Here is a 16183-nt window from a genome sequence, read left to right as displayed (position 1 = left end):
TTCATTAGGGTTGTTTTTTGTTGTCAAAGGGTCTGTTGAACATGAGCTCCTTGCCTCTATTTTTTTTATCCTCCCACTCATTGTGGACTTTTTGGGGTTTCCTCCAAATGAACCTTCTGCTCCAAAAGGGCCGTCTGTAGGACTGACTGGAGAACCCAGGAAAATATTTTTTTTTATCTCCTGCTTTGTTCAAAATGTCATCTAGTGTAGGTCCAAACAGGAATTCGCCCTTGCAGGGGATGGAGCATAAATTCTGATTTTGTCTGCAGGTCCCCTGGCCAGCACTTGAGCCATAGGGCTCGCCTCGCAGCATTAGAAAAGGAAGCAGACCTGGCCGCTAACCAGACCGAGTCCGCCGATGCATCTGCTAGAAATGCTGCTGCACCTCTCATTACAGGGACCGAATCTAGAATTGTCTCTCTAGGGACTTTTTCTTTCAATTGTGACTCTGTACATGTGGCGGCTATAGCTCCCAAGAACCTTTCAGGAATGCTTCTGCCTTTCTATCCATGGGGTCTTTCAATGTCCCCATGTCCTCAAAAGGCAGGGCAAATTTCTTGGAGGCTTTTGCTATCGCCAAATCCAGCTTTGGCGATTTTCCCAAAAAGAGCATGCTGGGTCTTCGAAGGGGTACTTTCTTTTTGGGGTTAGAAGGCCCTTTTTTCCGGTCTCTTCCACTCCCTTTTAATTAGGGAATGGATTTTTTAATTCACTGGGAATGCTCTCCGCTTTTTCTGCTCTAGACCACTAAACATTAAGTCTTGAACTGATTTCTTGGGCCGTGAGTCTACTAAGCTCATGGTTGTTCTGATAGCTTTAACAAGATTTAATAGATTTTTAACGCTCTCAGGTCTGATGCAAATTTTGGAGTCTCTTCAAAAATTGTTTGCTCTATGCAGGCCTTATAGAGCCTCTTTTCCCACGTGGTGGGTAGCTCCTCTGTGCAGAGCGCACGCATCCTATGCTTGGACTTTGCCATACATTTCTTCCCCTATGAGAGAAGACAACAGGCCCTGATCAAAGAGTGGACTTTCACGAGGTTCACTTACCCTTCTGTAGAAAGAAAGATACCGACTTTGTGCCCAGGACCGTTTTCACGGATGGATTCTCTTTTGGCCTGGTGGCTTCGCTGGAGCATCTGCTGCACTGGGACCCCGAATGACTGCCGCCCCTGCGTTGCTGGGAAGAAGGCTCTCCTACTTGCTTCGCCTGCCGCTGTGGCCGCTGCGGGTACTGGCGCTGCTGCTGTTGGCGCTGCCACTGTGGTTGATGCCCATGATGAGGGGACTGGATTTGAAGACCTGCTCCTCTCGCTGCTCCTGATCACTCATGGTGCTCAGCTCTTTGAAGCGCTGTTCCCCGTGACTCTGTTTGTTTAAATCCCCTTCAGGGCCAACCCACTACTTCCGGCGATGCAGTAAACCTTATTACTGGATTTTCCAGTAATGCTTTGCACTAATCGAGTCATTGGCCCCCGTGCATGCGCACTACTGATTTCCCAGTAGTGCTTTGCGGTTTGCTCATGTCATAGGGGGGGCGTCGGTTGGCGCGTGCGCATAGCTCCACGCTGGCACACGTGGAGAGTCCGGCGGAATCCAGTTAATGGAACCGCTGTCACCTGGTCGCCCCGTCGCTGTAGCCATGCTTCACTGTGCACAGACCGGCGGCGTTCCAGTGAGGCGACCGCTATCCCCTATTCGCCTCATGCCGCCTCTGCAGCGCACCCGGCGATTTTTGCTTGCTGTAATAAATCTGGGAGAGGCAGGCTTTGGTCTATTTCTTCACTGCCTCTCCCAGCACACCCTCAAAGAGACACACTGCATTACAGCAGAATTGTTATGACTTTATGACTGTAAAATGTTTTGATTGCCAAAACCAAAATTATGAGAATAGCTTACCTGTAAGAAAAACAAGAATATCCCCTGATGGTTCATTTAAGTGTGTCTGCAGTGTTATTTTCACAGTCTAAGGTAAACAAAAAAAAAACAAATCAAAAACCAACTTGTTAACAAGAACATTTAAAAACCCTTGGCTAACAGTATGTCACTAAGAGCTGAACATTCATATTGCTGTCCACTGACACACTATGTTGATCACTTCTACATATTCTTCAAATGTATGACACAAGAGTTTGTGTGTTGCGTTTTTGTTTTTGACATCATCTGTGTGTATGTATTTGAAATGAAGATTCATCTCATTTGCATGTGCCCAGCGGGAAAATCCAAATGAGGCCCCTTTAAGACAAAGAGGTCCGTGTTATATGGCCGTCTGACTGCACCCTAAAAGTACTTTACACCCCCTTTTACCTCTTGCCTATGAAAACCCATTACTTTATTTTTCCTTTGATACAGCGATATGAGGGATTGATTTCTGCAGGGCGTAGTTATACTTTTTAATTTAAGTGTTTAAAAATTGGTGGGGGAAATCAGTCAGAATAAAAATGCTGCTTTTGTCGTCATCTTAAGAAACCCATAACATTTTCATTTTTCAGGATCTGGGGCTGTGAGAGGGCTTATTTTTTGCACCCTGAGCTGATGTTTTTACTGATACCATTTTTGGGGTAGATACAATATTTTAATCGCCTCTTACTACATTTTATTGCAATTTAGCTTCGGCAAAAAAACATAATTGTAGGGCTTTTGCTTTTCACTATGTCGTATACCGATCAGATGAAATTTACACCGATCAGATGAACATTTATACTTTCATAGATTGGACTTTTATGAACGCAGTGATACCAAGATATGTGGGTGGTTTTTGTATTATTTTCAATGGAGCAAAAGAGGGGAGATTTAACTTGTGATGAGAGAGAGAGATAGATAGATAGAGAGAGAGAGAGAGAGAGATTTTTGTGTACTCACCGTAAAATCTTTTTCTCCGAGCCAATCATTGGGGGACACAGGACCATGGGTGTTATGCTGCTTGCCACTAGGAGGACACTAAGTAAACACAAAGTTAACTCCTCCTCTGCAGTATACACCCCTTGACTGGCCGGAAAGGACTCAGTTCGTAGTAAAGCAGTAGGAGTATAAGAGAAACCAAGACAAGTAAACTATGTCAAAAACTGTGGAACAAAATCCAACAACAAACAGCCGTTAGGCTAACAGGGTGGGTGCTGTGTCCCCTAATGATTGGCTCGGAGAAAAAGATTTTACGGTGAGTACACAAAAATCTCATTTTCTCCTATGCCTCATTGGGGGACACAGGACCATGGGACGTCCTAAAGCAGTCCCTGGATGGGGAGCAATTGCACTGCTAAAACCCCATGTACCACTGGCTTACTGAGGTACCGCTGTCTGCAGAATGCGCCTGCCAAGGGCAGCGTCTGAAGAAGCCTGGGTATGGATGTGATAGTGCTTCGTGAAGGTATGCAGACTGGACCAAGTCGCAGCTTTACAAAGCTGTTGTGCGGAAGCCTGGTGCCGAATGGCCCAAGAAGCACCGACCGACCGAGTCGAATGCGCCTTAATCCCTGCTGGGACAGGGGTGTTGCCTACGCGGTAGGATTCCTGAATAGTGGAGCGAATCCACTTGGCTAGAGTGGCCTTTGAGGCAGGTAGACCTTTCTTATGTCCCTCTGGAAGCACGAACAGGACATCCGACTTACGGGAGGGAGCCGTGCGAGATATGTACCGCCAAAGAGCTCTAACCACATCCAGAGTATGGAGAGTTTTCTCGATAAGATGGGTTGGTGCAGGACAGAATGACGGCAAGACAATGTCCTCATTTAGATGAAAGGAGGAGACGTCTTTAGGTAGGAAAGAGGGAGAGGTTCTCAAAACTACCTTGTCTGGGTGAAAAATCAGGAAGGGGGGTCGGCAAGAGAGCCGCCAACTCAGAAACTCTCCTGATTGACGTAATTGCCATGAGAAAGACCACATTCCATGAAAGGAGGGTGAGAGAGGTGTCCTGCAATGATTCGAAAGGGGCCTCCTGAAGAACTCCGAGAACCAAGTTAAGATCCCATGACGCCAAAGGCATTCTATAGGGAGGGACCACCCGGGAGACTCCTTGGATGAACGTCTTAACCGGAAGTCTGGAAGCGATCTTTCGTTGGAAAAGAACAGACAATGCGGACACTTTCCCCTTGAGTGAGCTTAGGGCAAGGCCTGACTCCAAACCTGATTGGAGAAACTCCAGAATGGACGGAATGGAAAAGACCAAAGGAGAACGTCCATGGGTATTGCACCATGAAAAGAAGATGCGCCAGGTGCGATGATAAATGTGCATGGATACGGGTTTCCTAGCGCGAATCATGGTAGAAGAAACCCCTGGAGAGAATCCGGCTTTGGCTAAAATCCAGGATTCAACGGCCAAGCCGTCAAAGACAGGGCCCCGGAGTTCTGGTGGCAAATCGGGCCCTGTGAGAGAAGATCCTTGCGATCTGGAAGGCGCCAGGGGGTGTCGGCGACCATTTGGACGAGTTCCGCGTACCATGCTCGGCGCGGCCAGTCTGGCGTGATGAGAATCACCGGTCTCCCTTCTGCTATGATCTTCTTGATGACTCTCGGGAGCAGAGGAAGAGGCGGAAATATGTATGGCAGCTGGAACTGATGCCACGACAGGACCAGAGCATCTGCCCCGATAGCGCAAGGATCGCGGGAACGAGCAATGAACTGGGGAACCTGGTTGTTGAACCTGGAGGCCATGAGATCCACATCCGGCTTCCCCAGCAAAGGCAAATCTGCTGGAAGACTTCCGGATGGAGGGACCACTCGCCCGAGGCAAGGCCTTGGCGACTGAGGAAGTCCGCTTCCCAATTTTCCACGCCAGGTATGTGGATCGCCGAGATGAGCGAGTGATTGGTCTCGGCCCAGCGCAGGATGTGGGAGACTTCGATCATGGCTGCCCTGCTGCGGGTTCCCCCTTGTCGGTTGATGTACGCCATGGCTGTGGCGTTGTCGGATTGAATTCTGATGGGATGGCCAGCGAGAAGGTGGTGAAAGTTGCGTAAGGCAAGAGTGATCGCTCGAATCTCCAAGATATTGATTGGGAGACGCGACTCTCTCGTGGACCAACGACCCTGTGCCGTGTGGTGATTAAAAACTGCACCCCAGCCCAAAAGGCTGGCATCGGTGGTCACCACTAACCAGAGCACTGGAAGAAAGGACTTCCCTTGGTTCAGGGAGGACTGTAGCATCCACCACCTGAGGGTCTGCCTGACCTGTGGGGGCAGGCGAAAACGACGGTCGAGGGAAACCGGGCTGTCCCAGGCTAAGAGAAGCGCCTGTTGCAAGGGACGGAGATGGAACTGCGCAAACGGAACGGCTTCCATCGCCGCAACCATTTCCCGAGGATGCGCATTGCGAAGTGAATGGAGTGAGAGACTGGGGGGGAGAGCTTGCGTGCTCCCTGTTGTAAGGACAAGACATTCTCTGGAGGGAGAATGACTAACCCGCGGGAAGAGTCCAAAATCATGCCCAGGAAGCAGATTTGCTGAGCCGGCACTGGGGATGATTTCTCGAAGTTGATCTTCCAACCCAGGCGAGAAAGAGAATCCACGGTGATACTTACAGACTCCTTGCAGGCCGACTGGGACGGACCCTTGATTAATAGGTCATCCAGATAGGGCACAACTACCACTCCCCGGGCGTGAAGAATGGCCATGACGGCCGCCATGACCTTCGTGAAGACTCTGGGGCGGTAACAAGTCCGAAGGGCAAGGCCACAAACTGGAAGTGTTCTTCTTGGACTGCGAAGCGCAGGAACTGCTGATGAGAGGGAAAAATTGGAATATGTAGATAAGCATCCTTGATGTCTATGGATGCAAGGAATTCTCATTTTTCCAGGGACGTGACAACGGAACGGAGCGAGTCCATCCTGAAGTGTCGGACCCATACGAACTTGTTCAGCAGTTTGAGGTCCAGTATGGGCCGTAGGGTCCCGTCCTTCTTTGGGACCACGAAGAGGTTGGAGTAAAACCCCTTGAACCTTTGGTCTCGAGGGACCGGAGCGATGACACCGTCCCTTTGAAGCACCTGTATGGCCTGAAGATGTGACGCCCTTGATTTGGGAGGGGAAGACTGGAAGAAGCGCGGAGGGGGTATGGAAGAAAACTCGATTTTGTATCCGGAAGACACAAGCTCTCTGACCCACTCGTCGTGAACGACCGAGAGACAATTTTGACGGAACGAAAGAAGGCATCCGCCTATTTTGTCGGTGTCCGCTGGACACGTCGACGAGTCATTGTGTTGAAGGTTTAAGGGATGCGGATGGCTTAGGGGCAGAAGGGCTCAGTCTGGGCTTCCAGGAACGGATTGGTCTATTGGTCTGCATGAGACCTGGGGATTTCTGTTTTCCAGTCGTCCCAAACCAGGGGAAGAGGAGGACCAACTGGAGTTGGTACGAAAGGACTGGAATCGAAACTGCTGTTGATTCCGAAAAGGCCGGGCAGGTTTTTGCCGGGAAAGAAATTTACTCTTCCCTCCGGTAGCGTCAGAAATAATTCGGTCTAGTTTCTCCCCAAATAGGCAGCCCGCTTGGTAAGGCAGAGAGGTCAGTGACTTTTTGGAAGCAGAATCTGCTCACCAATCGCGGAGCCATAAGGCCCTCCTGATGGAAATTGCGTTTGCAGCCGCTTGCGCTGCGCAATTAGCCGCATCTATGGAAGCGTTGACTACGAATTCTCCGGCATGAGCTATCTGGTTAGCTAGTCTGGCCGCCTCTGAGGGAAGATTACTGCCATGGACGGTAGAGGTTAACACCTCTGCCCAGGCCACCATTGCCTTAGCCACCCAGGTAGCTGCAAAAGATGGAAGGAGAGCTGCTCCTGAGGCCTCAAAGACTGAGCGAGCTAGATAATCAATTTGACGGTCAGAAGGATTTTTGACTGATGAACCGTCGGACAGGGATAAGACTATTTTGGATGCGAGTCGCGATACGGCAGGATCCACAGAAGGAGAGAGAAGCCACTCCTTCACTAGATCCTTGGAGAAAGGATATTTAACTTCCGAGGCTTTTTGAGCAGTAAAAAAGTAAAACGCTTCTCCGGGTGTTCCCTGTGTATTTGGATAATGTCCTGAAACTCAGGGTGATTAGCAAATATCCTTTGGATGCGTTTAGTCTTTTTAAAAGATACGACATGTTCCTGAGAGGAAACAGATTCGTCGTCCACCATTAGTGTTTTGTTGACTGCCTCAATAAGGGAGTCAAGTGTCTCCTGACCGATAGAGTAGTCTTGGGTTACAGACTCCTCCGACTCGTATACCGAGTCATGTACGCTGCGACCCTCAGGGGAGGGGGAGCGAGAAGATGAGCTTGCAGATGCTGAAGCTCGAGCATAGACAGGAGAGGGAAGGGTTCTTTTTCTGGCACCTCGAGAGTCCCGTAAAACGGTACGCCCCCTGTGGTCGGACGGCCCCGCACCGTCGCCAGATTCTGCCGCAACCGACGGAGGAGGGCCCTCGAAAAGAGTCCAATGCCTTGACCAAGGACTCCATTAAACGTGACAAGGACGCGGCCCACTCAGGAGGGTTAGGCCCGACAGGGTCGGTGGAGACATTGGAGGGGGAGGCAGAAGGCGGCTGCACACCGGCCGGGTCACAGCTATGGCACAAAGGAGTAGTGTGAGCACGTGGCAAAGAAGAATTGCAAGTGGCACATGCGGTAAAAAACAGTGTGCTTTTTGTTGCCCCTTTTTGCCTCCTTAGATTGAGACATAGTATATGTCTGGGCCTCCAAAATACTGCAATAGCCGGGATGTGGGTGCAGAGGAAGGGGTTAAGCGTTTCCCTATAGGGAGGAGCAGCTTACCCACGGTCCTGTGTCGGTGTCCCCAGGGAGGAAGGAGGAAGCGGTTGCTGCCGAATTCCACGCAGGAGAGGAGTCCCAAGATGGCGCCCGAGATTTGCAGGGCTGTTCTCGTTCAGAACGAGAAGCGCCTGAGCGGTGGGTGGGCCTCCAGTGATGCGCGGGAATTCTAAGCGCGGCCTAGTCCGGCTGAAAAGCCAGGGACTAAATTTGGGCCGGCTGCCGGCGGGCGCGGTGTAGCGCCGAATGATCGCCACTGTCACCACTCAGCGGTGCCTCTCCCCAGGGACCCGGAGCGCATCCTCCCACGCTGCAGCATGAGGAGGGAACTACTCATCGAGCCTCGGTGCGGTCTCCAGCTCAATCGGTCCTCCCTGCGCCGGGGGATGGAGAGCAGGGGACTTACGGCTACCGTGGGGACTACAAGACGCCGAGGTGAGGGCTTGAGTGCGGTGGAGCCCGGGAGATGCACATGAGAGATATACTCTATGTGCTCGCCCTCCTATATGGGGGAGATCGGGACCGAGTAGGAACCGTCGCCCTGGGTTTAGGTTAGGCGTGCCCCATTCGTCACAGGAGAGGTACGGGGAGGTATACTTGCCGTGCTCGCCTGTTGATGGTTCGGGGGAGAGCGGACCCTAGAAAGGAGTCCGTCGCCCCTTCACTCTGTTAGAAAAAAAATAAAAACTTACAGATAATAAAAAATAAATAATGAATGGTGGGGTCTGAACGGTGCCTCCTACAGACACTAAGCAAGAACTGAGTCCTTTCAGGCCAGTCAAGGGGTGTATACTGCAGAGGAGGAGTTAACTCTTTGTGTTTACTTAGTGTCCTCCTAGTGGCAAGCAGCATAACACTCATGGTCCTGTGTCCCCCAATGAGGCGTAGGTGAAATATAAATATATATACAGTATATATATATATATATATATATATATATATATATATATATATATATATATATATATATATATATATATATATATATATATATATATATATATTTATTTATTTTAAAAACAACAACCTTTATTTCACTTTTTACTGTATTTAACCCCTTGACTGCCAGAGATTTCCATTTTTACATTTTCGGCTTTTGCTCCCCTTCTTCCCAGAGCCATAACTTTTGTATTTTTTGGACAAAATGGCCATGTGAGGGCTTGTTTTTGGCGGGACAAGTTGTAACGACACCATTGATTTTAACATATTGTGTACTGCAAAACGGGAAAAAAATTCCAAGTGCCGTGAAATTGCAAAATAAAGTGCAATTTCACAGTTTGTTTTTTTACCATGTTCACTAAAATGCTAAAACTGACCTGTCATTATGATTCTCCAGGTCATTAAAAGTTCATAGACACCAAACATGTCTAGATTCTTTTGTATTTGAGTGGTGAAAAAAAAAAAAAAAAAATGGTGTCATTTTTCGAGACCTGTTGAGTCTACATTTTTCGTGATCTGGGACTGGGTGAGGGCTTATTTTTTGCGTGCCAAGCTAACATTTTTACTGATACCATTTTGGTTGCCCGTTATTGCATTTTATTGCACCGTAGAGGTGATCAAAAAACCTAATTCTGACGTTTTGAACTTTTGTCTCGTTACGCCATTAAGCAATCGGGTTAATTTATTTTTTTTATATTGATAGATCAGGCGATTCTGAAAGTGATGATACCAAATATGTGTATGTTTGACTTTTTTTATTGTTTTATTTTGAATGGGCTGAAAGGGGGGTGACTTGAACTTTTATATTGTTTTTATTTTTAAAAACTTTTTTTTAACTTTTTGCATGCTTCAATGGGAGACTAGAAGTTGCAGTACTCTGATCTCTTCTGCTACACACAGGCGATGATCAGATCGCCTGACTGTACCAAAAATGCTCACTTGCTACTGTATGAGCGCAGATAGCGCTCACAGCATTCTAGCAATGACAACCATAGAGGTCGGCTGCAGACCTCTGGTTGGAACTAGTCATGCGAACCCATCGTGACCCGCGATCATGTGACGGGGTCACTGATGGGTAGGATTTATAATGCGTTTCCAGTAAGCGCAAGTTAAATGCCACCGTCAGAGATTGACAACGGTATTTAACTAGTTAACAGCTATGGGTGGATCGCGATTCCACCCACGGCTGTTGCAGGCCCATGTCTGCAGAATGGGGAGTCCGATATTGGAGTACTATTATACCAAATGTCAGAAAGGGATTAATAGTACTTGAAGCTGTGACCGCCTTAGCTATACCTAGTAGTGCATCAGCACTGCTACTTAGAAAGAAAATAACGATCTCCTATGAACGCCAGGCACGGGCTGGCTTTCACAGGAGGATCGTACTGACAAGTACAAGGGTCATCAACAGCCCCCTGGCTGTCATGGCAACCCATCGGCACCCCGCGATCACATCACAGGTTCGACAGTGGGCGTACGGAATTGTGCATCAACTGCTGGCACGTGTAAAATCCTAACAGAGATTGACAGTGGAATTTAAAAGGTTATCAGCTGAGGTGGAGATCCACTCCACCAGCGGCTGTTAATGCCACATTAAATCGTACCCAAAAGTTATCTAAGTTTAATTCAGTAGAACCACAGGGGTGCAGCCGCTACATAGAGTTCTAGAGTTGACGATAAAGTGCAGTGGTAATGCAGCTATAACTGTCCTTAAAGTATATTTTCATGACACTCAGGAAATCCCACAATCTCTTAATTAGGCTTACCAGTTAATTAGGAGAACTTAAAACACATACCTCTGTAACGTATGCACTGCCATCTCGGTCTCTGGGGCCAATAAGGTTATGGAATTTCTCTTTAATTGGAAAGACCTTTCCAGGAATTGAGCACACTGGACAACTGCCAAAGAATTCAGACAGTTTTTCGATGTCCAGAGTGGCAGACATTACTATAACTTGGAGAGGGTGTTTCCTTTTTGAAGTGGATTTCATCAGGAACTGTTTCCTCAGAAGACCAAACAAAATGTCCTGGAATAAAAAAAACAAGCACATTGGTCAATTGTATCTGTCACAAGTGAAGAAACTGTAATACTATAAGCAAGGGGTGTACAACGTGCCCTGGTTCAAGTACCAAATTATCATATTGTACCAACCTCAAATGATAAACAACAAAAACAAAACATTATTCCCTTCTGGGAGATTGTCTGCTATGTGTGAGTTTCCACCTTATGAGGAGAACATAGGCAAAACTTCTGAACTGCTGACTTAACCATGCTCCCCATAACAGTGGGAGCCACAAAGTGTCCTCCCATCACAGTGCAGGGAAACATTGTCCCCTCCATTAGTGATCACTGCATGTCGTTCCTTGATGCTCTACTTTCCACCAGCGCTCATTCTATTGCCCAAAACCTATAAATCAGGGGACTAAAGCATGTGCACACTGGCACACAAGAATGTTCCCTCAATCAAATATGTCTCATACATAGTGATTTCAGACAACCAGGATTACCATTCTTGGACGTACATTAGAATACTGCAGAAAGATTAATTTAAGACTCTTTACATGATGATAGTGATGATTTAATCGTATACCAACATGGTAGATGGAAGTATTAACATGGCAGATATAGGGGTTTTCAGTAGGCCCAGGTGCCATAGGTGAGTAAACACTTGTCCCTTCAGTTTCAAATACCATAAATAGTGCAGTTAGTGACTGAAAGCGACACCTAAAGTGGGCCATACACATGTTGTAACTGTGGGTGAAAGCTCTTGACAGCTAGCTCTCAAAATGTAATCACTCAGTGTCCATGTGCTTTCAATTGGGAGTGAAGAGAGAAAAAACTGCCAATCATCTCTGGCAGCATCTTATCTCCCCTCAAAGGGAAACTATCAACAGATTTTTCCTGTATAATGTATGGCAATCACCAACATACTGGAATGCTGTAAAAAAGTCTCCAAGCCACTCTGCAGACCCCCCCAAAAAAAGCTTTTATTATATTCACGTATGGGACGGTACGGTTCTATAGGTGTCTCCGGTCTTGATCAAGTGCCTCCTCTCTTTTTGCTTTGTGTCCCTGGCATCACCAAAGGCAGAGCAAAGTCCTAGTGTGCATTCCAGTATGCTGTAAAAAATGCCCCAATGGTAGTGGCCATTCTTTATATTGGGGAAACCTGGTGATGGTCTCTCTTTAAAATAATGCATAGAAATTCAAAATGCCCAAAACCTGCTTCTCCCTTTACATCACCTGTCGAGGGAGAGATGGGAGACCCTCGTACAAATCAGATGGTCATTTGGTGCCACTGAAATAGGATGGGTTCAACCAACTTTCAACTAATATGTTTGGGGAGTCTTAAGAGGCTAAACAGCACAGATTGGAGCTAGATCTGACCTCATCTGTTAGCAGCAGATGGTGGCTATATAAGGCCGGTTTCACATTTGCGGTTGTGTCCGCAGCGTTTCTTCCGCAATTATCCGCATGCATTGTGTATTCCTATATTTAACATTAGGGACGCATGTTCGGTTGCGTTTTGCCGCGTTTGACGACACATGCGTCGTTTCGTCGTCTGCGGTTTGGCGCGGTAAACGCTACATGTAGTAATTTTAGAGGCGTCAATTTGCCGCCTAGAAATGTATGCGGTTGTTAGCGGAAGGAATGCAGCAAAAAAACGCATTGCTGTTTATGTGAACGAATGCGGCCACAAGCACATGCGTTTGTGAACGCATGCATTGCACCACAGGAAAACATGTCTAGACACTAATTAGCCACCCCCCACATACAAAGTGATAAAGGGAGGGAGTGGACATTTGCAGGTCACTACTCAGCAGACAGAGAAGCTTTCCAGACGCAGCAGAGCAGACACAGGAAGGAGTCTACACTCTGAACAAGTATATCCAAGCCAATGTCTTTAATTTTCTATCTCTATATGTCCTAATTTCTGCCATTTCTTTCTTTCTGCATGCATCAGAATGTCATCTTCTTCTGATGAGGAGCAAAGGCCTGGGCCTGCACAAGCCGAACATGTCAGTGAAGTGAGTACTCACCTCTTCAGATTGGTAAGTATTCACTGTCACATTTACGCATATGACAATTTTTTTTCCCTTTTTTAGAGCACTTCTTCCACTGCAGCAGAGGCTGAGCAGGAGCAGCGGGTTCCCGGTCGGGTGGCAAGGCGGCAGCGAGTAAGTATACCTGGCTGACTGTTTATTGTAGCCTCACTTTACTGTTCTTGAATCCTCATTTCTTTACTTTCCTCTTTCTTTACCATTTTCATCTGGACTCCTTTTTTTCTTGAATTTCAATATTCATGTCATTTCTCTGCCTCTGTTTTCTTTCTTTTCCTTATGTTAATGTCTCCAACATTAATGTGTTTATTTATTTTTTAGGTTCCAGAACGGGATGAGGACCTCATTGAAAATGACCTTCTTATCTCCCTGGTCCATGAGCGAGTCCCATTGTGGGACACCCGGGTTCCGCAGCATTCGGACAACGTGACGATCCGGCGGTTATGGAATGAGGTGGCCAAAGCGATGTGGGATGGCTGGGACAACGCCCCGACTCAGGTCCGAAATGCATTTTGTATGTATTGCAATGCGGTGTGCTGCAGCAGTGACCTTGGCCGGGATCACACAACTGTGTGTGATGAGAGAAACTCTCAGGAGTTTCTCTCATCATACACAGTTGTGTGATCACGGTCAAAAGTGCATTGTCTAACCATTATTTTTTGTTTTTTCAACAGTGCTCAAAGTCAAAACATGATGGCGTTCGATGAAGGATCGCTTCAACAAGGACCTTCGTCAATAGAGCCGTGTTTCTAGTGGTTCTGGGGCAAGGATCCGAAAATATAAATACCACCACATTCTGGCATTTTTGAGACCGGTCCTTGCCCAGAGAACGTATTTTTTTGGTGTATTAGGTTGTGTTGTATTGCCATAATCTGTATGTTTCTATTAAACAGGAGTTGGCGTTTTGTAAATGTTTTGTATTTATTTTTTTTATTTTTTCACAGCACATGGAGCAGCATTCTTGACCCTGGTTCTGGAGCGGTCCTTCATCAGACAGCCACGGACCCATCCCAGCCATCCAGCAGCGCTGCAGCAAGTGGGCCTGCCACACTAACTGGAGACCAGGAAGCTGGTCCATCAGGTGTTCCCCTTTCCCAGTCCTCTGCCCCCTTTTTTTGGGGCTCTTCCTGGCAGCGGCAGAGGGCCTCGGACAGGTCACTCATGCCTGAGTTTTTGCAGTTGAGCTCTGTTTTTCACGATGGATTCAAGGCGATGGGTGACTGCCTGGATACTGCCATTAGCCATATGAATACACGTATCCAGGAGGTCACCAAAAGCCTTGACCAAGTAAAAGCCGACCTCCAGAGGCCAGCACATCATTTTTTTAATCAAATTGAACAGGGCATGTCGGAACACCTTACTCCTGATCTCCAGCTTAGTGTCATGTAGGCCTGCAATGCTGCTTACGTGCAGGCTATGTAGCAGAGTCTGTATTTTCAGCAGACAGTGGCGCCAAATCCTCCTGTGCCTACACTGTCACGCTTGACCTCAATGCCGACCTCTGCTGCATACCACTGCACGGCCACCTCCATTCCAAGCACGGCCGGACACCACTACAGCACCACCACCATGCCAAGTGCTGTTGGACAGCCCACCGCCACCACCATGACAACTGCTGCTCCTGCTTGGACCTCCTCCACTGACACCACGATGCAGCAGGACCCTGGCATGGTCTTCCGCTCCGCCACCACGACGCAGCAGGACCCAGACATGGCCTTCCGCTCCACCATGCAGCAGCAGGACCCAGGCATGGCCTTCCGCGCCACCATGCAGCAGCAGGACCCTGGCATGGCCTTCCAACCTCCAACCGCAACCATGCAGCAGCGGGACAAAGACCCTGACAGTTCGGCCACTATGACCAGGCCGCAAGAAATGAGCCCGCCAAGGCTCCCCAGACCGCAGCACCGATCCCAAAAAGGGAAAAAAAACAGCGGACTATCTCTATTCCTCCCCCTCACCTCCCAATGTGTCTGTAATGTCTGGTTTGATAAATCAACGTGTGCACAACCTAAAGTGGTGCAAGGGTAGGTTCCCAAACCTCCAGACTAAACAATAACAAAACCCAGCACTCAACTTTGTTGTGAAAGGAAAAACGGATAATTTATTGTATCCCAATGCAACAAAACGTTTCGGTCACACATAAGACCTTCGTCAGTAACAAGAACTGGGATGAAGATAAATGCTAGTGGCTATATGTGCTGCCAATGATTTCCTGAGTACAGCGTGAATGAGAGTCTATTGATGCAGCCTTGTAGCTGGCTGATTCCGCGGTGTCCACCGCTGTATAAGTGGACACCGCGGAATCAGCCAGCTACAAGGCTGCATCAATAGACTCTCATTCACGCTGTACTCAGGAAATCATTGGCAGCACATATAGCCACTAGCATTTATCTTCATCCCAGTTCTTGTTACTAACGAAGGTCTTATGTGTGACCGAAACGTTTTGTTGCATTGGGATACAATAAATTATCCGTTTTTCCTTTCACAACAAAGTTGAGTGCTGGGTTTTGTTATTGTTTTGTAATGTCTGGTTTGTCTCACCCTTCCAGTGTGTCTTTTTTTTTTGGTGTAAAAATAAATAATGTTTTTTGCCCCAAAAAATGTTTGGTTAATTGTGTATTTCGCCGCCAGCAACATACACAGTGCGCCAAATAAAACACTGCGCCGCACACTTTATTTTTTTGCCACCTCATGGCTCCAGTAGTTAGCAAGTACAACACTGCAGCTTTGTGTGTGTTTGGTATAGAGATATTAGGTGGCCAAAAAAATTTATACTTGTATTTTCTCCATAATCTCTTCCTTCTGCTTACACTGTGACTAGTGTTGCAGACTGAAGAGAAAATGGCGGCAATACAAAGCAGAACTATACTAAACAGGTCATGTGTCCCAAAACTCATTAGTTAGGACACCTGACCTGGTGAGTAGAGAACTGCCTTGTATAACCTCCATTTTCTCTTCTGTGTACGTAATCTATTTCACACAAAGTGAAGAGACATTGGACGTCATACAAGGCATATCTATACTCACCTGGACATGTGTCAGAAATAGTGAATTCATGAGGCTGTTATATGTGCATCATGAATTCATTATTTCTGACACCTGACTTGATGAGTATAGATCTGTTTTGTATTAAAAAGCCATCGTCTCTTCAGTCTGAGTCCAATAGATACTGCAGAACAGAATCAGGACGCAATGACGTCAACAACCTTACCACTAACAACCTAAGTGGTTTGTAGAGGAAATGCATAGGAGACACGGTCAAGATAACAAAAAAAAAGTTTATTAAGAACAAATATTAGTAACATTTAAAACATAACTGGTACAGACCCAAACCCAACAGGACATTTTACACAATATTGTCCTGCCATGCCACACGTCCAATATCAGAATCAAAAAAGGCAGAAAATTGGTCCCGCATGTGGCCAACTTCAGC

General features: G+C 47.2%; 1 protein-coding gene across 4 annotated transcripts in view; it reads right to left on the bottom strand.

Annotated features, from left to right (window-relative positions):
* DHX40 (DEAH-box helicase 40) overlaps positions 1–16183 on the bottom strand; it is a 187302-nt gene that overhangs the window by 149606 nt on the left and 21513 nt on the right. For all 4 annotated transcript variants that reach the window (XM_077296171.1, XM_077296173.1, XM_077296174.1 and 1 more), the window contains exons 5-6: positions 10485–10715; positions 1899–1965 (exon numbers count right to left, since the gene is read on the bottom strand). In XM_077296171.1, the coding sequence (XP_077152286.1) occupies positions 1899–1965; positions 10485–10715 (298 nt within the window). The remainder of the gene's footprint in view (positions 1–1898; positions 1966–10484; positions 10716–16183) is intronic.

This window comes from Ranitomeya variabilis, chromosome 3, assembly GCF_051348905.1.
Source record: "Ranitomeya variabilis isolate aRanVar5 chromosome 3, aRanVar5.hap1, whole genome shotgun sequence".
NCBI classification, from domain to species: Eukaryota; Metazoa; Chordata; class Amphibia; order Anura; family Dendrobatidae; genus Ranitomeya; species Ranitomeya variabilis.
Note: the sequence above shows the minus strand (reverse complement) of the source record. Positions and strands in the feature narration are given on the sequence as shown.